The 24,385-nt window shown below is 51.8% G+C and overlaps 2 protein-coding genes across 6 annotated transcripts in view; both read right to left on the reverse strand.

Moving 5' to 3' along the window:
• Positions 1-1,566: 1,566 nt before the first annotated feature.
• Positions 1,567-23,511, reverse strand: IGSF22 (immunoglobulin superfamily member 22). Its single transcript, XM_081531154.1, is given in 29 exon segments — positions 1,567-1,795; positions 3,532-3,888; positions 4,735-5,028; positions 6,153-6,345; positions 6,544-6,632; positions 7,122-7,419; positions 7,737-7,739; positions 8,041-8,075; positions 8,078-8,164; positions 8,383-8,418; positions 8,421-8,551; positions 9,322-9,628; positions 10,723-11,019; positions 11,181-11,247; positions 11,249-11,319; positions 11,402-11,451; positions 11,453-11,528; positions 12,237-12,308; positions 12,311-12,520; positions 13,516-13,788; positions 14,429-14,591; positions 15,119-15,232; positions 15,892-16,066; positions 16,279-16,318; positions 16,401-16,500; positions 17,673-17,809; positions 18,158-18,289; positions 20,046-20,130; positions 23,464-23,511. Coding segments are annotated over 29 exon segments (4,089 nt in total). The 3' UTR covers positions 1,567-1,646.
• The window catches only part of PTPN5 (protein tyrosine phosphatase non-receptor type 5), a 58,903-nt gene continuing 57,684 nt past the window's right edge, over positions 23,167-24,385 (reverse strand). For all 5 annotated transcript variants that reach the window (XM_081533727.1, XM_081533726.1, XM_081533728.1 and 2 more), the window contains one exon: positions 23,167-24,353. In XM_081533727.1, coding sequence (XP_081389853.1) covers positions 24,260-24,353 — 94 coding nt within the window. In that variant the 3' untranslated portion in view covers positions 23,167-24,259. The remainder of the gene's footprint in view (positions 24,354-24,385) is intronic.

Consider the following 24,385-nt stretch of genomic DNA (forward strand, 5'->3'; position numbering starts at 1 on the left):
GGGGGCATGGCACCAGGGGCCCTGGGTGTCCTCACAGCTAGGGTCCCAGTCCTGGCCAGTGCACGTTGGCGTCAGGCTGGCTCCCTGGCTCTGGTGACACTGTGCTGGTTGGAGTAGGTCTCACTTCCTGGTCACGTGTATGGGTGAGGCTGTAGTTCAGGAGGATGGGGGATGGGTAGTAGTTGCCACTATCCAAATTTGTCCTTAATGCCCTCCCCTGTGCACAGGTGCCCCACATCTCATTACTTGGTGTCCTCTACTGCTACCTACCTCCTCCCCTCCCTAGCCCAGATTTGCTGCCTGCTCCAAAATAATCCAGATTCCCTTCATGCTTGTCCTCCTCCCTGGAGTCTGGGCTCAGCTGAACAGCTGGGAGGAATGAGATTAGATTGTATGATTCATGCTTTAGATGTGAAGCTCTGGCAGAATAACGTGTCACCCTACTCCAGGGGCATTTTCATCTTAATGGGCAGCTCCCTGACCCAGAAGTAAAAAGGGAAGTTATGGATGGTGATGAATACTCCATCAGTAGAGGGGTTGTACAGTTGTGGGGATGTGATAGACTCAAGCCCCGTATGGGTGTTGGATAAATCAGTAATTTTCAAACTAGCATCTGTACAGAGATCAGCGTTGGGAGCTGAAAGTGAAAGTCGCTCAGTCCCATCCGACTCTTTGCGACCCCATGGATTATACAATTCATGGAATTCTCCAGGCCAGAATGCTGGAGTGGGTAGCCTTTCCCGTCTCCAGGGGATCTTCCCAACCCAGGGATCGAACTCAGGTTTTCCCACATTTGCAGTCTGATTCTTTACCAGCTGAACCACCAGGGAAGCTCTGCTGGTGGGAGCTTGCAAAAGAATAAAGTAGAAGAGGGAGGTTCAAAGACCCCCATCCTTGTTTCAAGTCCAGTAGGTTAAGATTTTTTTAAGGAAGAGTTTGCTGCTGTCAAACATAGTGAGCTGGATGACCAATCCCTTCTAGCTTTCAGATTCTCTTAATTCTCAAAGAGTAGGAATATGCATGAGTGTGTGCTTAGTTGCTTAGTTGTATCCTACTCTTTGCAACCCCCTGGACCGTAGCACGCCATGCTCCTCTGTCCATGGGGTTTTCCAGGCAAGAATACTGGAGTGGGTTGCCATTTCCTTCTCCAGAGGATCTTCCTGACCCAGGGATCAAACCTGTGTTCCTGCATTGGCAAGTGAATTCTTCACCGCTGAGCCACCTGGGAAGCCCAGACAGTAGGAACCCTGGACACTAAAGAAGCAAGGTCCTGATCCCTTCAAATCCCGGGCCTGAAGACATACCTACTTGTAGTCAAGAAATGGGAAGGGCAGGCTGGGGAGGAAGTTGAAAACTTCCCTGCTAAGCCCTGAGGGAGGGCAGGGTACAGTGTAGTTGCAGAGGAAGGGAAGGCAGGACAAGGCCCAGCCAAAAGGGGACTGGTCACTCCCCATGTGGGTGGGTTTGGACCAGGCTCTCAGGGATTGGGGTTCTGAGTATCCCCATCGCGCTCCCAAGTCCATTTTCTTGGTCCCTGCTGCACACCATGGTCAGGAACATGCAAAGGCACACTCAGTCAGTTTATTGTCCCATCCCTTCAGTGAATGTTTATGTTGACAAACACCACAGAGCATACAGGGCCTCCCTCACTGGGGCCACACAGAGGACAGGCCAAGAAGCCCCACATCACAACATCGTCCTGATACCTGGGCTGGGCTGGAGCTCACATAAGGTACTTTGATTTTTTTCTGCATACTCTCAGTGACAGATGCTAGAATTGACTTGTCATCTTTGTCTGAAAGAGCAAAGAAAGTATTTGTCAGTGTGAATGACCCTAGGGACAAGGGAACCTCCAAACTCCTGGACTTTGAGTCACTATGCAGAAACCAGGGGCTGGACCCTGCCTAGGATCCTCAGTCCTTCCCAGCTGCAGTCTGCCAAGGTCTGCCGAGTGTGTGGGGCCAAGAGCTGCCAGTTATTCATTTAATGTATGCCATGCATTGTGCCAGGCACTTCTATGCAGTATCTCATTTAATCCTCATAACAGCCCCAAGAAGTAGATGAGAAAACAAGCTTAGAGTGGCTTGCCAAGGTCACGTGGCCGATTAGTGTTAGAGCCAGGGCCTTGTGCCCATGTGCTTACAACCAGAATTAAGTTGTCAGGGATCTCTCTAGCTGTGGAATGAGAGCTGGATGTCTCCCATGGTGCCTTCCCTGGCCTAGTTCTGTTACACAGTTTAGCAGCCACTGTGGAGGCATCATCTCAGTGCCAGCCACTTAGCTGAGTACTTGAGAGACAGAGCAACAGGACACAGTCCTTTCCCCAGAGAAAGACATCTGTAACAGGGTGGTTACCGTCTGTAAACATGGAGACTATGGACACCAATACATGCCATGGAGACTTCAGAGAGTGGCAGAGGAGGAGGCTGGAGAGGTAGGTGGTGGGGGGTGATTTTTATCTAAAGGATCATGACAAAGCTAGGAGGCTTAAAGCAAAGGGGGAAGAGCAAGGTAGGTCATCTTTGCATTTAAAGAGTTCATGCAACTAGCTGTCTAGCTGTGAAGACAGTAGAATGTGTAGGAAGAAATAAAACATTTCCCCTACCTGTGCACACGTTATAGAAACATGGCACACCTGTGTGCAGAGGGCGGGCCACCCTCCTATCATTTCTCCCTCGTGTGCTTCAGTCATGTCTGACTTTGCGACCCCAGGGACTGTAGCCCACCAGGCTCTTCTGTCCATGGGATCTCCAAGCAAAAATACTGGAATGGGTTGCCATGCCCTCCTCCAGGGGATCTTCCCGAACCAGGGATCAAACCCTCCTCTCCTGCAGTGGCAGACGGGTCTTTACCACTAGCGCTACCTGGGGGGAAGCCTTTATTCCCTTCAGCGCCTCCTGTCTATCCTTATCCTGGACCAGTATAGTTTTGTCTTGGTTGCACATCAAAATATTTTGAAATTTTGTCAATATTAAAGATTCCTTTTAGAACCCTGCCAGGGAGATTGTGCTTGGCAAGTCGGGTTTAGACCTGATCACTGCTGTTTTTTTCAAATGCACGTTTAGGCCCACCAAGGGTTGCAAACGACCCTGATGCTGGGAAAGATTGAAGGGAGGAGGAGAAGGGAACGATAGAGTATGAGATGGTTGGATGGTATCACTGACTCAATGGACATGAGTTTGAGCAAGCTCTTGGAGTTGGTGATGTACAGGGAAGCCTGGTGTGCTGCACTCCATGGGTTTGCAAAGAGTCAGACACAACTGAGCCACTGAACTGAACTGAAGGGTTGCAAACTACAGACTCGTGAGGGATTGCCAGCTCCCAAGTCTGCAGGGGCCAGGTACATAACAAATGATATGGAGACGATGGCAGAGTGGTTCCAACTATGGTCAGTTAGAGAATATTTACACCACCCCATGGCAGATTAAATAAAAGATTGTGTCAGCCTTAGGAAAATAATAGATCAACCTCCCACAAGACTGCCATTTTGTGCCTGCGCCCCAGGTAGGACTCAGCCTGGGCGGCCACCACCTCCAGGCCTCCTTGGCGGTGGGCTCACTGTAGACGTGAGCTTGCAGCTGCTGTGGTCCTTGCCCAGCTTGTTCTCCACCAGCACGTTGTACTGGCTGCTGTCCTTGAGCGTGCAGGTGGGGATGACGATGGTGCACACGCCGCTAGTGGAGTTGTACCAGAACTTGGAATTGGCCGTGATGTTGACATGGCCCTTGTAGAGGGTGACGTTGGGCCGCGGGTTCCCCAGGAAGGCGCGGGTCACAGTGCAGTTCTGGCCACGCAGCACTGTGTGCTTCTTGAGCGGGGTCAGGAAGCGCGGCACGTGGCGCCAGTCCTTCTGCTGGTATGGCTTCAGCTTGGCGCTCAGGTCCTCGACTGTGTGGGGATCGGGTAGGGGTGGGGGATGCGGCGAGCAGTGAGCACACCCCAAGGTCCCCACCCACCGCGCTCCCGCCTAGAGCTTGGAAGACGCCCCGGAGACCCAGCTCGTGAAACCCCGGAGACCCAGCTCGTGAAACCCCGATGACCTGGGTTAGATTCCCACGCACCGTCAGCTCTAGGGCCCTGACTTCATAGTGGTTCCTGAAATTCTCCCTTCGCCACTCTCCCACCCCCACGCCACTGCTGGTTCCAAGAGCTAAACCAGGTCCCTGGGCTTTTGCGCTTTTCCAGGCAGACCTGGACATCCTAGACTTCTTTCTGGCCACCAGCTTCCAGGACCGAGCTGTTGGCTGGCTTTCCTACCCCCCCCCCCAATTAATTATTTTAATTGGAGGCTGATTACTTTACAATATTGTGGTGGTTTTTGCCATATATTGACATGAATAAATCACAGGTGTACACGTCTGATCCCCGCCCCCTGTCCAAGCTTTCCCCAAGGCCATCCCAGCCTCCACCGTCTCTGCTTTCTCCAATTTAGATTCATATTTCAAGTTTCCTGCAGCTAGCCCAATCCTTAATACCCTCCCCCCGGGGTTTCTGGATGTCATCCCCGCTTCTTGGACCATCCCTGAATCCTCAATCAGGATGTCAGTTAGCCCCTCGACTCGAACAGCTTCTCAGCTCCACATCCCCGCCCCTCCCTACCGCCATCCCCGCCTCCCACCGCCATCCCCGCCCCTCCTTCCCGCCCCCAGGGGGATCTCCCCACCTCCACGTTAGTCCCACCCCTCCAGAGTCATCAGGGATCACAGATCTGAACCCCTAAGTCCCCAGACTCACTCTTGTCCTTGTTGACGAGCCAGGCAGGTATCATTGGAGTCACCGCTTCGTTCTGGGCCAGCACTCGGAAGTCGAAGTCGTACTTCCCGCCAGGGAGCGAGTCGGTCACCGTGTACTTGTTGCTGAAGACGCGGTCGACCGCCGTGAACCAGGTAGCCGTGCTGGCATCCCGCTCCATGATGGCGTAGTGGGCCTCGCTGCCCTCCTGCAGGTCGGGGCTGTGGTTCCAGGTCAGAGTCACCGTGTTGGTGACCTCCTCAAACAGCTGTAGGTTTGTGGGTGGCCGCGGAAAATCTGGAAGGGTCCGAAAATCCATCAGCCTCCCTGGGGAAATATCGTGCCCGAATGTCATGCTCCACATCCCCGCCGAAATATCGTGCCCCCATGCCAACCACCCGCCTAAAGAGGATGGGATGGGGCACCTTCACCATCTGTCTCAGGCAGCCAGAGTCTTGGAGTCAGAACTATTTATGAAGTGTAGCTCTAGCTCTGTCATTTACTAGCCCTGTGAACTTAAGCAAGTTACTATTGGAGACCCATTTCCTCACTTGCAAAAAAAAGGCTAACAATAACTATCATAATAATAGTTTGGGTAAAGTGCCCATTTAATAAAAGTTCACCCCTTCATCCCTTGGGAGTTTAGGGCTTTATTATAAAGCTTCCAATTCTCTGTAAGAGGTCACCCCAATTTGGAGGGGCTGTTACGCTTTTAACAGAGGGAAGTACAAAATGGATCAATGCAAAAGAATGTTTCACATACTCTTTAGCATAGTGATTAATGTAAATTTAGGAATACACAATGTGTTAAACCTCAAAACCTGCAGTTTCCTGCAACTTAAGATGATGAAAAGGCTCTTTCTTAGGTTTTACCCACCATCTTTATTATTAAAGTTCTAAATGGTATCTGCAGGGAAACTAAAAATTAATAGGATGCTCATTTCAGCTGTGGTTCAGGAATTCTAATGAAGCTATATGGCAGTGACACTGTGGGATTGTGAAGTTTCCCCAAAAGGGCTTTCTAGGTGACCACATCACACGCTTTGAAAGTATTTCCAATAACATACAGGCCAGTTACCCTAATTCTTAATGGACTCATTTCTGTCTGTCTCTGCTGCCTCTTACCTATTCTCGCCTCTCTCTCTGCTCACTGACCCTACTCTGCATATGCCCTGAAGCTCTCCAGATATGATTGCAGAAACTGAAACAAGGGCTTAGTCCTAGTTCAATGCCTCTGGGGTTTCAAGACACTGAGAAAAAGTGGAAACAACTCTGCCCATTAAGGCAAAAGCTAAGAGTCTTGCTCTGTGGTGCCAAAGGAGCCTGACTACCTTAAGGAATGCTGTTACAGTGGTAAGACTCCAGCAGCAGAGGGGAGTGTCAGCAGGGATGTCTACCCAGGCTTCTACTCATTGTCATACCTGCCACACGCATGTGGAAGTCGTGGTACACCTCTCCAGACACATTCTGGAGCTCAATGTGGTACACTCCTGAGTCAGAGCACTTGGTGCTGTTGATGAGGAACTGGGAGTGGTTTTTGCTCTTGGTGATAATTTCCCGGCCCTTGGTCGGGATGCCATCTTTCAGCCAGATCACGTTGGGTGGTGAGGAGTCCTGGGTAGTGACAGGAGATGGCACCATGGGTCACCTGGGTGGTATTTGGGGGCAGGCCCCCTCCCATTGTCCAGGAGTCTCCTATCAGGCTCTGGTGCCAGGGGTCTGGCGAGGGGCAGAGGCAGAGGCTATGGCAGCTATGGTAGCCATCTGGGTTTAATGGTGGGCATCTGGGGGTCAGGGTCAGGAATGACTCACAGAGAAGGCCGCGTGGATGCAGAGGGCTGTCCCAGCGCAAACCACCATGTGACTCCTCAACCAGGCACTGAGGTCAAACTTGGGGGCAGGTGAGATGGAAAAGACAAAGATGGGAGCAAGCAGCACTCTATCCAGAAGACTCAAGTTTAAGCCACCCTTCTGAAGCCTTTCCCAATCTTTTCCCCTTCATGCTCTCACTGCAGGCCAGACAGGCAGCTAGGAACCCTGCAGTGCTGTGAAGCACTTATTTTTTTCTCATCTGTCCCCTCTATTATTATGTAAGACTCTTTAGGGCAGATCCTGTGTAGTTTTTTTCCCCTATCTCCCTACCACCTCCTTTGACACACACTATCTGGCACACAATGAGTGAGATTTTGGTTTTTTGGGGTATTTTATTGTTTTGTTTTTGGTGGAGAAGCCCCTGGGGTTACCCTTAGCTCCGTCCAGGCACGAGTATGGATAACTTTTTCTTAATCACAGCATTGCCCAGTTGTCTCCTACGGGATGGGGTCCCAGAGAGGAAGGGGTGGAGCTAAGATGTTGGGGCCTTGACCCCAGCCCTCTCTGCATCTCCTCACCTGGTGGTGGTATGGCGCAGACCTCCTCGTCCAGCTCCACTGCCTCCCCAACCGCAGCCTCATTCACCGCCAGGATTAGAAAGAAGTACTTCTGCCTCTCGGTGAGGACTCCCACTTTGTAGCAGGTGCCTGAGATGGGGATCTATGTGTACTTGGACCACTCCATGGTGTCTTCAGCCCTCATCTCAAGGATGTAGCCAGAGGGTGGGTCTCCCTCTGCAGGCTCTTGCCAGGCCAGGGAGATGCTGGTGTTGGAGGAATCAGACATGTGCAGGCGTGGCACCAGGCCTGGGGTGTTCTGGGTGACACAGACAACTCGTCAGCACCCACACTCTTCCCACTCAACCCCAAGCCCAATTCCCACGCTCAATACCCCTGAAAACTTTCTCACCACCTCTACTTTGAACACTCACAGTTGACATGTTCAGCACCCAGGCTTGCACCCTCAACAACCTCCAAATTTAATTTTCTCACTGACTCAACACATTCAGCCTTGAAGTCAGTACCCTCCAAATTCAATATGTGCTATGTACTCAAACCCTCTGCATTCAAAACTCCAGCCTTTAGCCCAACCATCTCCACCACATCCATTCATGAGCAGTGTCCCCATCTCACCACCTGAGCTTAGCACCTGCCCAACCATTTCCCCACCACGGTGCTCAGTCCTCACACATTTCTCTACCATGTCACCTAACCAGACATACTCAACTTTTGATAAAAACTTTTTTTCCAGCTGCCTCCTTGCTGTCCCTAACACTCAATCTTTATTTGCTGGCTTTCTTGTCCCTCTATCAGGCTGGCAGCTCCCCGAGAGTAGACACTGTGTGACACCCTCCTGTTAGACTTTCCTAAGAAGAAACCCTCTTTCTACCTCAAATGACTATTTCCTCTATGTGCTGGCAGCCCCATACTCACTCACTGGGTGCTTGGCTACCACTGAGTTGGATGACATACTGGATGTCCAGGGCCTGCTTTAGTCACAGCTACAACTCGGAATTCATATTCTGTGTCCTCCAGGAGATCATCCACAGCATACTTGGTGCCTAAAATTGGAATTTGAGGGGTCATGAGGCCGGGGTGAGGGGTGTCCGTGTGATAGGAGACCACAGAGTGAGTGGATGTGGAAGAGGGTTCATCGGTTTGCTCTTAAAAGCCGCAAAAAAATGTGAGGAGGAATTATGTTCCGAGCAGCAGGGGTCCATGGGTCCACCCGGCAAAATCTCCCTTGGGCCCTCCTGGGCCTTTTTCTCTGGGACCTCACTCTGGATGGGGTCCTTGTTGACTGGCACCCACAGATGCCTTTCTTCCTTCGCTCCACAACGTAGCGGAGCACTGGGGCTCCCCCATCTTGGGTGTGGGCATTCCATGTGACGGTCGGGGCCTCATTGGTCATGTCAGTCACTTAAGGCTGGGAGGCAAGACCGGGGGCTCTGTGGGAGACCGAGGGGGAGAGGGAGGGTACAGGTTAGGAGGGGGAGCATGTAGACAGTTGTCCACCTCATGCTGAGCTCTGGTTCCCTCCTTAAAAACCTCAAGCTGATGATTCTTAACTAATTCTGGTTGTACATTAATGTCAAGTGGGCAGTAAAAAAAACCCAAAACACCCCTCCAACAACTAGTGTCTGGGTCGTATCTCTTGATTTAATTGGCCTAGGGTGGAGTCCAGGCATCAGCATTGTGTTAGAGACCTCAAGTGATTCAAGCCAAGATAGAGAACCACGACTTGAATTTTCCATCCTGTGTCATCCCCAGTGGCACAATTTTTAATGTACTGTCTTGACACATAGAAACATGGAGATCAGTTGGGAGGCCTGTAGCAAGTAATTAACTAGGGATCATAATTAAAACGCCAACGTTGTCAAGAGTTTTCTTTGGAAAAAGCAATTAGAATGGGTTCAAGGTCATCCCTAAAGTGACATCGCTCTCCCTTGGATGAGGGATGATTTCTGGAATGGAGGAACAAGTGGAATTACTTTTCTGCCGTTGTGCATAATTCTGGATATATACACAGGAGTATGTTGTACATGCGACCTCACTGGAAAACGTTGAGAATTTCTGTCCAACACGGTTTTGCTCTTACTTTAGACTTCATCTATCTCATAGGGCAGCTAGAGATGACCCTGTGGAATCCCCCACTAGCATTTCTCACCAGCTGAAGGCCCCCACGCTGGCCTCTGGAGTCCCCAGTGAGCTATCTCACTGACCAATAGCATTTCCTGCAAACACTTCCTCTGTCTCCAGCGGGTAGCTCACTCCTCCTGAATTGACAGCCAGGATAGGAAACTGGTAAGCTTGCCCTGCTTCCACCTTGTTGGTGGAGAATTTGGTGACTTTGCTGCCCACCTCCCCAATCTTAATCCAGGACTTCTTGCTGACTGCCCTCGGTTCCACTATGAACTGTGTTATAAGCCGCTGGCTGTTGTCCTTAGGGGCCTTCCACTTCATGTGCACACAATTACCCGAAAGCTCCAAGAACTCCACCCGGCCTTAGGGAGGCTTGGGATGGTCTCAGGACAGAAGATAGCATCAGAATGGGGCTTTGGAGCAAAGGACCAGAAGGGCTTCATCCCACTGGTTGGAGTCCACCAGACTGGAACATAGCTAGATCCTGAGCTTTGCAGCTCTCTTGTCCTTCTCTGTGTCACTGTCTGCCTAAGACCAGCTCAAATAGCTTGATTCTTGCCCTCACAAAGATTCTTATCTGCCTAGAAATGGGTGAATTGGAGACCTGAGGGGCCCCTGCCTCAGCTGATTCCCACTTGTCCTCTTCTAAGGTCTCCCCTCCTCTCAGCTTCCAGAACTCCAGTATAACGGTTTATTTTGTAATTCCATGTCTGCTGGTTTTTTTTTCTTTATCCCTTTTAGGCTGGGGGACTGCTGGGGATAATTCATCCCTGTGTCCGCAGCACTGAGAACACAGAGGAGGTGCTCAGTCATGCTGCCAAACTGAACTGAAACCTACTCCATCCCAGCCCACCACCTGATGGAGATGCAGGTGGGGGAGGTGGTGATGGTATGTATGTGTTGCACATTGAATATGAGTTCACTAAGGCCAGTTCCGCATCTCTTTCCTTAATGTTATGTTCAGACCATCCCAAATCCCATTTCTACCTGCATTCCAGCTTTCTCTCCAATTTCACTTTATCCTCGACCCTATCTTACTCTCTTCACTCCGTTTCACTTCCAACTCCAAAATGCTTCCCAACGAACCTCACTTTCATCCCTAAACCCCACCTCTCTTTCACCTCATTTTTACCTTACTTCCAACTGTGTGGTCATCTCCAAGTCAATTGCAATACTTCAGTAACATCTGAAGATCAATAATGTGCTGTGTACTCTTCTACAGTCTTTAAATTCACTCATAAAAAGGCACTTTAAACAACCACCCTGTCACAGATGAGAAACTGAGGCTCAGGAAAGTTAATTGACTTGCCCAAGGCCACCGAGTTAGGGAATTAGGAAGCGGTCGTCTTCTGGCTGTAAAGCCAGCACTTAGTCCCATTCTCAACCCAGACTCCAACTCTGTCCTCAGCCTGCGTGGTGCCCTGGGCCCAGGGCAGCGGGTGTCCCCAGCCTGGCCAAGCCGGTGCCCTGTGCTCACCCAGCACGCTGAGATGCAGAGTGGCTGTGGCGGAGCCATGGTCATTCTTGAGCCTGAGCAGGATCGGGCCGCTGTCCTCTCGCACGCACTTTGAAATGGTGAGCAGCGCCTGGTCGTCGCCGCGCTCCATGGACACGCGTTCCTTTTCTGTCATCTCCCTGCCTTCCTTGTACCACGTCACTTTGGGCAGCGGCTTTGCCCGGAAGGGCACCTTGATGTTTGCGGTGTAGCCTACCCTCACGGTCACCGGGTGCGCGGCCAGTGCCTGCAGGACGGACCGGTAGACGGTTGGCGGATCTGCAGGGAGGAGTGGCAGAGAAGGCACGCCTAGCAGGGGTGGGGGAGGAGCGCACGGGGTTGGGGGAGGAGTTACAGGGGTGGGGGATGGGGGAGGGGCTAGGAGTAGGTGGACGGGCCAGGCGTGGTCTCGCTTTGTCTACAGCGGGCAGCGACCTTACCTGCAAGAAATACCGAGGCGTCCCTCTCTACACCCTTGGCCCTGAAGGTGTACTTGCCCTCGAGCTCGATCTGGCCCCATACTGAAGAAGATGAGCTCGTGTACCGCATCCTGCTTCAGGATCCGCACGCTGGACAAGTCTGCAGGGGTGAGGGCTAGTCTTGGGTGCGAATGTGTGCCTGGTCGGTCCCTTCGTCCTTCACTCCCTTCCCTGGCTCCTGCCTTGGACCTCCTTGCCATCCTCCAGTCGCATGCCCTCCACCTTCTCATCGCACTATGCACAGCTCAGCTGGGCTCCTGGTGGCCGCGTGCACGTCGGACATTGCGCTCTTGACGGTGGCCAGCTGCCCTGGAGAGAACTGGGCGGGGCTGCGTTAGGGTATGCGGTGGAAGGGACTTATGGGAAAAGGGCTGGTGGCATCTATCAAAGTCATTTATGATGAGCAGGATGTTTAAAAATGGGCACGTGGGTAATGGGTCAGTGGGGGGATTAGGGCTGATAGGTAGGGTTTGGGGGAAAGTCAGTGGCATTGGGAAATGGTAACCAGGAATTCTGGGAGATGGCTAATGGGGGGCTGATCGTCAGAGCATATGGCCAGTGGGAACTCAGGCTGCTCAGGTGAAGAAGACTAGATGGTGGGATGCAGATGTTTAGTGGAGCTGGGGTGTTTAGCTGTGGTTATGCTGGCCGGTGGGACGCCCAGGGTTTATTGGGAGTGGAGGGTGGCCAGAGTCAGTGAGAAATGGCCAGGGATAGTGAATAGGGCCTGGTCAGGGTCAAAGGGTATGGGATAATCAGGTTTGCTGGGGGTGGTCAGAGTCTGGAAGTAAAGGATGGACGAAGTCAAGGGATTTCAGATAGAGTTCAAAAGATGAAGGACATTTAGGGTCTAGGAGGTAGAAACTGTCAGAATTTGCGAAATGGGGATGGTTAGAGTGGGGAGGCAGAAATAGATCAAGGTCTGGAGGAGGGTTGATGTCATCGGGGGACTGGTGTTCACCCCATGGTAGGAAAGCGCAGGGTTAGTCAATGGGAACTGACAGGGTTGGTGTATACCTTCCATGGTGACCATAGCAGTGCTGTAGTATTCAGTGGGGTCCCCATCCTGCATGGCTACCACAGTGTACTTCCACCGTCAGTGAGCTGTGCATCCTCAATGAACAGCTCTGCTCGTTTGCCCTCATGGTTCATGCTGTACTTGGAGCTTCGCGCCAGCAGCTGCCCATCCTTCTTCCAGTACAAGGTCACATCCTTGGATGTCAGCTCACACTCAAGGCAGGCACGTCTCCTGTCTTTCATACGCACATTCTTGAGGGTGCTCACAAGCTTTATAGGGATGCCTGTGGACAGACAAACAAATGCTTGCTTCTGCTTCCAGCCTCCTACAACTCTTCCCTGCAGCTAGATGCTGCCATGGTCCTCTTTTTGACCCCAGAAACTACAGGGCCCTGTGACATGAAATGTGTACCCAACTCACAGAAGTGCCCGACATGGAGATTCCCAGATCTGCTTCTTATTTGCTAGCTGACTCTATGCAGGGTATTCACTTCCTAAGTCTGTTTATTTGCTCATATGTAAAACAGGACAACAGCTGTAACCTCCTCACAGCACTGCAGTCAATATCTCTAATGCCCCTTGGCCCTCCAGCCATAACTGCATTGTCTCTCTGGTGTCTGGACCTTTACACATGTTGTTCCCTCTGCTGAGAATGTTCTCTTCTCTTGCGCCTTCTCTGAAAACTGAATGCCTTTTCATTTTTCTTGGTAGAGCTTTGCCATCATCTTACCACATCCTTTCTGATACTGCAAGGTGGTACCTCTTCTCTGGGTTCCCACAGCCTCTGTGTCTCCCTCTATCACAGCAATGATTATTCCATGTCACATGTGACAAGAGTGGTTCACATGTGTGACCCACCATCATGTGTAACTCTCCAAACTAGCTATAAAATAATTTATGTAGTCAAGATGTAATATATGATATGTGCTGTGATACATGACACTAGAGGCCATAAAGGCTAATAATTTCTTGGCTCATGATCTCCCAGCTGATAGTAAGATCCTAGTGTGTCTTGATTCCTTACTTAAAAACTTTTGTTCTAATTCCATTTCCACACCTACGTCTCCCACCAGGCTAGGAGTTAGCAGAGAGGAGAACTCTATTTTTCTAGTATCCATCGAAGGACCTTGCAAGGAGGAGATGGATAGATACATGGATGGATGGATAGATGGATGGATGGATGGATGGATGGATGGATGGATGGAGGGAGGGATGGATGCCCACATGGAGGTTGCTGTGGCATGAAGCCCACCACTCAAGCTCTGGCCCAACTACTCATGGTCAATAGTGAGCTGGGTCTTCTGAACTAGGTCTGCTGCCTTGGCAGAGAACTCACCACTATCCCTGAGTCTGGCATCCTGAATCTTAAACGTGTGGGTCAGACCATCCTCAGACATGGTGATTTCATACTTTTCATCCCTCTTCAGCTCCTTTCCATTGAATTTCCACACAAAGTCGGGCACTTTCCTAGAGAGCCAGATCTCAAACGCAGCTGTCTGGCACTCTTTCACCTTCACTAGATTCATCTCTCCCAAGAACTTTAGTGACTTATCTGCGGCAAAGAGTAGGAAGGGCAGTCCTGGGGCTGATCCTTGATCCCTCCTAAGAGGTAGGATGGTGAAGGGGGCATAAAAACTCAGGTGTCATTAGCCTCTTGTAGCCCACAGCTGGGGAAAACATATTTCCTTTTGTTCTGCTTGTGAATCTTGAAGTCCCGTCCCATGATGTTCATATGGTCTCCTTCCCAATAACATTAACAGCAAGTTTAGAAAGAATATGTTTCTGTGTGACTTTAGATATGTGCCAGGCACTATTAAGGCATCCAGTTCTCACACAGGAAGATTCTACTATTATCTCCCATTTTACAGATGGGAAAACTGAGGCAAAGAGAAGTTGAAGCACGTGTCCCAAATATACAGCTCATAAGTGACAGAAGGTAGGATTTGAACTCCAGTAGTTCCACTCCAGAGGCTGTACTCTTAACCACTGTGCTACATTGCCCCACGGCACTTTATCTCATAGTCCTCTCCATAGACCCCATGTTTCTCTCCTCTGGTAACTCCCAACCCCATGCAATCTGTGCTAGCCCCACAGTCCTTCCTCCCATATCCCCATGGACCTCATCCTTGGTTATTCCTTTGCCCTGACCCTGACCATGTCCTCCTTGTGGCCCCTGGTGCCCACGCTCATGCCCAGCACCATGAGCTCTGCATTCATCTGCCTGTTGGCCATGGCCAGGCTGTAGGTGCCTGCATCACTCATGTTCACATTGGTAACGGGCAGTATGTACTCGGTGCCCATCTGCTTCACATCATACTTCCTCATGAAGTACTGGATCCTCCGTGGCTCATTATCCTGCCTCAGGGATAGGTAGAAAAACTGATGAAAGGATTTAAGAAGAGATTTCTCTTCCATTCCATAAGGCCAGTCTAAGCTGAAAGGTGCCATATCTACCTTTCTAAGACTCTCAAACACAGTCAGAGGCCCCTAACATCTTTCTAGCCTCATTATCTGGCTCAGTGGGATCCAGGGTTCCTACCTCCCCCAAAGCCTGAACTCTTAATATGCATGAGTTCACTAGATGCTTTCTCTTAGAGGTCCAGATTGTCAGTAATCTTCAGGACTGTCTAATTCAGCCTTTTCAGATGGGTAGGCTGAGACACCGAGAAAGGAGAGTAATTATCTCAAATCAAACAGCAAACCAGTGGAACACCTAAGAATAAAGCCCAGCTCCCAGCCCATTTCAGCCCTGCCAGATGGCATCCTTTTGATGGGATGGAAAAGAGGACAGGGCTTATGGGTAATGAGAGGGTCTTGGAAGGAAAGGGGTGAAGAGAAAAAATGATATTCCAATCATATCCCTCCCTAGGTGCTCTCCCCACCTTGACCCACAGCATTTTGGAATTGGGGTCCTTCAGCTCCATGATGCAGTCAGAGACCATCGTGGTGTCTACCTTGGCTGTTATGTCTTCCAGGGGTTTCAGAATTCAGATGGCCTGAGGGAGTGTCATAACAAGAAGGCAGGGGTCAGATGCATCTGGAATCTGCTCAGTCTGTGTCCCCAGGCCTGGAGAAACCCTCTGAGCTTCTGGGGACAAATGACTAGGCTGATTAGTTAGATAGCTGCATTCCCCTCCCTCCACACAGAATACCTTGAAGGTCGAGGGGGAAATGGACATGATAAGGGAAGAAAAAGGAACACCATTCGAGGAACAGTTACTGAGTACAGAGGTTCCAATGTATAGGTCCTCTAATTCTGGTGCAGATGTTTCACAATGACAAGCTGATTGAATGAATGAGTGAGAACAACAACATAAAAACAAATGAAAAGGGCAAAAACAATTTTCATTTTGCAGATGAATAAACAGGTTTGGCGAGACCCCCAAGTTCACTCAGTTAATAAGGCAGTAGAACTGGACTTTGAACCCAGGTCTGTCAGATTCCAAAGTCGATGCAAATATATTAGGGAGCAGTCAAGAGAAAAGAGGTGGAAGGAAGGTGACCTGAGTTCCTCACTGCCCTGGGAGTAGAGAATGCCCTTGACTAGGCATGGGCAGAATGGGGAGACCTTGCCACCAGGAGTCCCAAAGGCACTAGCCTTTTGGTAAGGCCCAGCCCCCGGCCTGCAGCCCCCTTCCCCCTGATGGCCACTGACCTCCATCTCCACTTTCTTCATCCCTTTGAGCTTCTTGAGCAGCCCCCGGAAGTCGGGGAAACCATACTCCATGCAGACCTTCTCAAAGTCCTTCTTGGGCACCTTGGAAAAAATCTTCAGCCTCTCTTCCTCATCTGTCACCTTTTTCTGCTTCTTCTGGGGAGCAGGGGGTTCCACTAGAAGGAAGGAAGTGGGTGCCAAGCCTGGATTTAGTGCCTTTCTCTGAAGATAGAGGGAGGCTCTCCCAACCTTGAGATGCCCCTCCCTACTCCATGGGTTCTTGGAGCCTGGGCCATTAACTCAGGGCCCTGTTGAAAAGCCTTCTAGAAGCTCCAGTCTGGAGGGTGGAGGGACCACACCCTGGAAAGAGGAGCCTCCCAGTCTCACCTCTTCTTCAACATCTTTTTGAAATCCAATTTTTCTTGACCTGAGGACAGACAGAGGGACAGGGTCAGACAGGGGTAGTTTGGTCCCCAAGAGGAAAGGCCAGGAGAATTGGACTGGCTCACCCTCGGTCACCAGCAAGGACACGGTGTAGATGGTGTCTGCATGCTCATTGCTTGCTATGCACTTGTAGTTGTCAGAGTCATCCGAGGTCAGTGACTCCAGCTGGATCAGTCAGACCATTAGTAGGGGGTGGGGGAGGGAACCACAGGGCAACAGGATGTTTTGGGGGGATGGGGAGGAGCTGAGTGTTGGATGTATGTGTAGAGGACTGAGGCGTCTCTATGATTGGAAGGTGCCAGGGAGCAGTCAGTGAGTATGTCTGTTTGAAGCCTGATTCCACATTGGATTCTCCCCCTTGGTTGGGAGCTCCCTGAAGACAAGGACTTCCTCTGAGTTGCAACTTTATCTGCAGTTTCTGGCACTGGGCTGAGTGCTTCTTTATTTAACATAGACTTACTCCTCTGTGTCAGGTATTGGGTTGAGCCTGAGGAAATCAGGGTGAACAAGGCTGTCTTGGCACCTATAGAAAGATGCTTAGGTACCAGTGGGTTTCCTGAAAGGGCTTGCTGACTGAATGAGCTCGTGTAAGGAGTGGCTGGCCAGTAGGGGGCTCTGGGGCAGCTTGGGTGTGCTGTGGGTGGTGCTAAGGTCCAATGATGGGTCTTTGGGAGGGGAAGGAAGCAACTGGCGTGGGTGGGGAGAGGGGAGGCTCTGTCCCTTTCACAGTGGGAAGTCAGGGTAGATCCAGGAATAGAAGTAATTATAGGCCTAGTTCCCCCAGGGGCCCATTCCGCCCTTTCCTCAAAGGGTCTGGGCCCAGGGGCTGCAGAAGATGTTTAGACCTTAGGATGATCGGCCCTTGGCATTGCTCTTCTGGAACGTTCCCTGGAAGAACCCAGGAATCCCCACCCTTACCTCCACTCTATGACTAGCCCTTCCCTTCGTGCAGGTCGCACCTCACCTCAGCCTGGTTCCACACACCATGGTCTCATTCCCTTCTAGCCACACACATAGCTTTGGTCTCACGTTCCTTTGGGGCTCATTCACCTGCTGGAACCTCTCTCTTTTCCATTTTGTCCTGCCCTCTCCTTGTTCTGGCATTGCCCTAGCTCAGCCTTGCTCCGCCCCTAATTTTGGCCCCTTGCTCACTCTGGCAAGGACGCCCTAGCTCCTGACTCGGCCTCTCTTATCCTGCCCCTCCTCTAGGGCATTGAGAGCCCCTTTTCTCATCTCCCAGCTCTTGGGTCTCCATTGTGGACCTCTTGGCTGTGAGAGGACCTGGGGCCCCTCCCAGGCTCTTGGCCTCTGGCCTTAGGGGTCACTGGACCTGACACCTTCAACACGTGCTCCTTGTTCATGCTGTTGTAGAAGATCTTGGCAGACTCTTTAATGGGTATGCCGCTCTCTCTCTCCCAGGAGACGTTGGGTTTGGGGTTCCCCTGTGCCCAGACTCGGAACACAGCTTCATCCCCTGCTGCTGCTGCTGCTGCTAAGTTGCTTCAGTCGTGTCTGACTCTGTGCGACCCCATAGACGGCAGCCCACCAGGCTCCGCCGTCCCTGGGATTCTCCAGGCAAGAACACTGGAGTGGGCTGCCATTTCCTTCTCCTGCAGTGGGCACCTATTTTTGCCTCTTTGCCTGGAAGCTGCACCTCTACCTGCTCCCAGCTCTGGGCTGGGGAGAGACCTTTAGCCTGTCTCTGCCAGTGATTGTGTATTGGGGGGAAAACGGCGGGGGTGGCAGCAGCAGCGAGGGGCTGGGGCACTAGGATAGAAAGGGAAGCACCCGGGGCCTTGGGGAGACTCGGGGAGGGACATACCGTCGGGTGAGGCGACCGGCTGAGGCTTCTCCAGGAACTCCAGGACGTTCTTGCCAGCAGAGATGTTTGAACTTCGGGTCACGAAGCTGAAGAACTCTGTGGAGCTGGAGAACTTCCTCCTCACGACTTCCTCTGTGCCGACGACGGGCGAGAGAGGTCAGAATGGACTCCAGGCAGAACTTAGCCTGGGGACCTTTTCTCGAGAGGACGGTGGAGCATTCTAGGTCAGCGAGAACAGGAAACGCTTTGGCCAAGAAACGAGGACCTTAGAGGTCATGGGTCATTGTGTTATGGCAGATGCCAACCACTAGGGGAGCCAAAGCCTCATCCATCCCTCAATGGCCAATTTTTACGATCTTGACTGGGTCAAGGTCTTCCATTCTACTCCCCACCCCCCGCCCTTTTTTTAGAAGGAGATTTCTTTTTTGGATTTTATGGGTCTCTTTGGATTCCTCTCCTGGACGTTCTGGTCCCCCAGTAGCATTAAATAGTGACCAGAGGTCTACAGGCTGCAGCTGGTCTACTGATGTTTTTTATTTGACCTTTCCAACGTTTAAACGGGCTTCCCGGGTGGCTCAGAGGGTAAGGCATCTGCCTGCAATCCTGGAGGCCTGGGTTCAGTCCCTGGGTCGGGAAGATCCCCTGGAGAAGGAAATGGCAATCCACTCCAGGTATTCTTACCTGGAGAATCCCATGGACGGAGGAGCCTGGTAGGCTACAGTCCACGGGGTCACAAGAGTCGGACATGACTGAGCAACTTCACCTTCCTTTCCTTTAATGTTTAAACAAAAAGGAGCCCTACATCTAAAAATTGAGAGATTTCACATAAAAATTCTAATTTGTGGATCCTTAACACTGGACGTATATTTCTACATGGCAACAGTCGGTGGGAGGTGGAGAGGGACTGTCCCTTTTGATGGGCTACATTCTGGGCAGTTCACCTCAGACATTTTTTTTATGCATTTATGTTCCCTGCTGGACGCTATCCGCCAGTGGTTTTCAAGTCTGGCTGCAAATCAGGGTTCCTGGAGATCTTAAAAACACTACCAGATTTAACCGTCTGAGGTGAGACTCACATGTCACTGTTTTTTTCACTCCCCTCTCCTCCTACCCGTACACTAAAGTGGTTCTGGTGTGCCATCAGGGCTGAGAATCACAGATTATAGTCACTTGAGTTTGCAGCTTCTGGTCTGAGTCCTGGCTGTTCCACTTGCTGTGCCTCACTTGGCCAGGGGGAGTTGCTGCTTATCTGGCCTTGACCTCTGTGCACAGAGGACTGACTGAGGAGGAATGACTGGGAGGACAGGTATTTGATATCCTGGTCCCTGGCCATCTTTGAATCACTTTCCTCTAGAGACATGGCTAAAACAATCTGTTCTGTTCTGAGACCATTTCTCAGCTTTCCCTTGGATCTTCCCTCCCTTAAGTCTGGTCCCCAAATCTGAACACTTGGAAGCTCAAGTCACTTGTTTATGTATTCATCTTCTCTCCATTGGCAGCACCAAGTCTTTTCTTTCTTAAGTGGAGCAGGGCCAGCATTATTCTTAAGTAGATAAGGTGGGTACCTCCCTACCTTCCTCCATGCCTGAAATTCTACCATCAGGAATTTGTGCATTTGCCTATGGCTTTGATCTCCTGCAATTAAGAGTTCAATCACTTATACACATCCATGTGATTGATTTTTCCTAAGCTGTTTTCCTTGAGATAGCATTTGTGGACAAGCATCCGGCTGGCTTAGCTTTATCAAATCACAGATTAGAAGCACAGGTTGGGAAGGTTGCTGGTGGTATCTTGGGCTTTTGAAGGGCCCGTTGGTCTCAAAGATGAGAGGAAGAAAGGCTGCCTCTACCTAATTCCGCCCCCTTACCAGCCATCCCACTCTATTTGCCTCCCATGATCTTGGTTGTCTAGGAGAAGGTCTGCATGTGGGTGGTAGAGCTGGAGAACTCCATGGACACGTGCCCCTGAAGCATCTGCTTGTGGTCGTCATGGTGACAAGGCGTGGGCACTCACCTGGGACGACCAGGGAGGGGATGAGGCCATGAAGGACAAGGAAGGGATTGGGAGGGAGACTCAGAGATGTTTGTGTGGAGGGGGGGCAGCAGGGGGGGTAGGGGAATGGACAGAACAGGTGAACACAGAGAGAGATGACTGTTTACAGGGAGGGTGAGGAGAGGCTGGGTGGCAAGCCTCTTCCCTCTGGCCTCTCTTCTCTTCCCTTGGTATCTCCTTTTCCCTGGTTGGCTACAAGGACCAATGGGCCTATCTCTCACTGAGTAACCCCAAACCATTCCAGATTCTTGGAGGGGGGACGAGATAGGGTTTGTACTTACCCAGTGAACCCAGCAAGGCCCAGAGGGAGCTGAGGATACCTTTTGATAGCTACATGGAACTGCTGGGTGGGGCAGTGCTGGAGGCTTCATCAGGAGGGAATGAAGTCAGACCTGAGAAGGAACTTCCTGACTAAGCCATACTGGAGCTGGCCTTGAAAGGAAACTGTGGATCTTCTTGCTGGGCCCTGGGGAGCCCTGGCATTGGGGGAATGCTAAGACAAATGACAGCACCTTCCCACAGCTCTGCTTTCCTTTCCGATATGATAAAGACGGAGGTTGAGTCTTTATTTCTCGTAATTTTTGAATTGGTAATTCAATCACATGGTTAAAAAACAAAACAATAGAAACATCTATGTAAAGAGGCTCCCTCATGCTCCCGAGGCCCTCCATCTCCTAGCCCTCCCCCACAGGTAACCACTTATGGTCTTTATGCTCCTTCTGGAGCTCTTTCATGCAAATTTGAATATGTTTTTGTCTTCATCCCCCCTTTTTTTACATATAAGGTAGCCTATTATACATGCTATTCAGCCCTCTTTTCACTTTGTACATCTTGGAGGTCTTTCCATTCCTGTTTATAAAGTTTTCCCATTCTTGTTAACACCTACACAGTATTCCATCAAATAGGTATACATACCATCTTCTATTTAACCAGAGTTACAGTTTTTTTTTTAATATTTATTTTTAGTTATTTGGCTGCACTGGGTCTCAGTTGCAGCACATGGTATCATTGCTTTTTGTCATGGCATGTGGGAATCTTTAGGTACAACATAGTGTTAGTTGCCCAGTCATGTCCAACTCTTTGCAACCCCATGGACTATATAGCCCATCAGGCTCCTCTGTCCATGGGATTCTCCAGGCAAGAATATTGGAGTGGGTTGCCATTTCCTTTGCCACAGAGGGGCAGTTTTTAAACCCCAATTTTTTCTATATGAGAAACTGACATCTGAGAAATAACCTATCCAAGGTCACTCAGACTAGAATCCTGGCCCCTTGACTCCCAGTCCAGTGCTCTTCCAGAGGACCCCAAAGCCTTCTTCCAGGCCAGAAGGTTTGGGGCTAAACTTTACCCCTTCAGCTGATGACATCTCTCTACCTGGTCCCTCTGGGTTCAGAGACATCTCCCCAGCCCCAGCTCCTGCTGTCCCCCTCTGGGCTCAGAAAGCACACTCTGCCCCTTTCCTCAGGGAAGAGGGAAGTCTTACCTTTGGGTCACCAGTCCCTTCTAACCCTCAAAGGCTGTGTCCACCCACGACTTTGGAGACCCAGCTGGTGCCTGGGCTGTAGACTGACCAGTCTCCTTCTTCTTTTGTCCCAGCAATGTGGCCACCAGGAGTCACTGGTTCCTTAAATGTCTGGCCCCCTGGGGGTGATCCCTTACTCAGGCTCCACAGCTGCCCCAGCCAGCTGGCACACTGCTTTGAGGGGCAGCTGGGGCCAGGGCTGGAGGAAGTGCAGGGGTCTGGGCAGGCAGGTGGCGGAGCGTGGTGGTCCCGGGGTACTTTTTCTGTTCCTTTGTGCAGAGGTATGGGTTCTCACTGCTGCTCGGTGGGACCTCTCTGAGCTGAGGGGCTCAGGGTCGTGTGTGTGTCCAACAGGGCTTGGGAAGCAAAACAACAGGTCTGTGTTTTCCAGGGACCAGGAGGGGGTGAGTGGGGGAGAGTCCAGGGAGCACCGTTCATGCCGTTCTTGCCGTGCTCTGCACTTGGTACCTGCCCAACCTGAGTGGCCACATGGGGCCGCCCCCGGGAGAGAAAGGGAAATGTTAGCTCTTCCTCCCCATCCCACTCTTGCCACTCAATCCCCTGATCTGGGCCGAGGGGGGTAGGAGGGTCCATCCTTTGTTGGAGGGCAGTTGGAGAGCAGGCCCTCTCCTCTGGGACCTCCATCCCAGCTGTCTAAGCCACTCCCCTGTTCCTTCCTCATTGTCTGCAGTGAACCTGCAGCCCAGACCCTCGACCAGCCCATTCAAGGCTCTGCAACCTTGTAAGGACCTGCTGGTTGGTCAACAGTCCTGCCCTGGACTCCCTCTTGCCCTGGGATGACCCACACCGGTCAGCAAGGGCAGGACAGCTACATTTGCTGCATCCGTGGGAGCTGGGGTAAGAATAGAGTGGGAGTGTCTGGAAGGCACAGGATCTTGGTCTAGGGGCAGATTCTCCAGGTTCCTTGAGTGGGACTACTCTCAGCCCAGGCCTTAAAAGGCAAATTGCTGGGCTGCAGCTGCTGTTGGGACCTGCAGGGCAAATAAGTGGGCTGGGCAACAGGGAGGGGCCTGTGTAATCTGAAGGTCCCACTGTTCTTGCCTTGACATCTCTGGCCCCTCTGTCGAAGCTGGTGGCCTGCCAGACACTTTTCCTTCTATGAAAGCCTCCAACATCTGTCCCTGTGGCTCTGCAGGGCCCCTGGCTCCTGGCTGGGTGCGAGGGTGCTGGTGTGTGAGAATTCTGTGCAGTGGACTTTGGAATTTCAAATCTGGATTCACGCCATCTCCCAACCTCCACAAGGGGGCACTAGGGATCTCAAGGGCCTGGAGGTGTGTGGGTGTGTGTGCGCGCGTGGGTGTGTGTGCGCGCGCGAGTGTGCGCACATCTGTACTAGTAGGAGGGGCAAGAAGATGGGGGTCCAAGGAGGCAGGAAGTGGAGGGGAGAGGCAATCACACAGACCCAGGAGGCTAGTTTTGCTCAAAATGCTCCATTTATTGCTCTATTCAATGACCATGAGCAAATTATAAAAAGACACCAAATGTCTCTGTCTGCCATGGAATAAATATTTAAAGTCACCAATAAAAACACGTGGCTCCAAGATAACACATGTTGCCAAAGAGTCATGCATGCCCTGCTGACGGGCTCTCAACACACGCATGAACACGGGGACACACGCAGAGCTACACACGGTGAGACTTCTGGGAGGGGTTTCCCACAGCAACACAGAAAAATGCTTCACACGGACGGGGGGCTGAGTTCCCACCCTACCCTCGGAGCTCGCCGTCTCCCACTGTGGCCCAGGTCCCCTGGGTTCATTCTCCCCTATGTGTCCCCTTTCTCACCATTGCCCCACAGGCTAGTCACTGCCTGCTGAGGGCGTCTGATACCTGGGGGTCCCCCTGGATGCAATCCTCCTCCTCCACCCCCACCCAGAGACCTCTCCCCAGCAGAGATCTTTCTGCCAACCTCTCAGGAGCTCCCTGTGCCTGACCTCTGGGTCTTCAGGCCCTTCCTTCCTTCCCATCCTGGTCCCGGGAGCTAGGGGCAAAGTGCAAGCTGTCTGCTGGGAGAAGCGGGGCTGGGGGCCTGAGGCAGGCACCTGTGCCAGGGCCACTGGGGGGCTGGAGCTCACGACCCCTCTCCCGGGCTGAGGAGACACAGTGTTCGGTACAGACAGCAGAGACGATGGACAGACAGAACACGCTGCGGCAGGACACGTGGGATTGCAGCAGGGAAACGTTTTGGATCAAGTAGCAGTGGAACCATCGTTAAAAACTGAGGCCCCAGGTCACGCGGTTTGGGTCAGGCCCTGGGGCCCCAGGCCTGGCCTGGCACACCCCTCCCCCACCCTCCCCACTCCCCAGGATGTACAGTAGGAAGAGCTATGTTGGGGTGGGGGGGCAGGGTTCCGGCCGAGGCAGCAGGGGAGGGGGAGCAAACTGAAGAGGAGGAAGCGGGAAGGACGGGGAGCAGGCCGGGACCTGAGGCGGGGCCCCGGGTGTGGCTGCGAGGAGGGCCCCAACTCAGGCTGGGAGGTACCAGAGGACCTCGGGGAGGTGTGTGGTCACTCTGGGGGCTGGCGGGACAGCTGCTTCTCGTAGAGGCTCATGACATGGTGCACGAACTGGTACTGCTCGCACGTCTGGATCATACCGCCCCTGCCAGGCAGATGGAGGGACGGGGTCATGGA

This window comes from Giraffa tippelskirchi, chromosome 10 (genome assembly GCF_054371585.1).
Source record: "Giraffa tippelskirchi isolate mGirTip1 chromosome 10, T2T-mGirTip1v1.2.pri, whole genome shotgun sequence".
Lineage (NCBI taxonomy): Eukaryota > Metazoa > Chordata > Mammalia > Artiodactyla > Giraffidae > Giraffa > Giraffa tippelskirchi.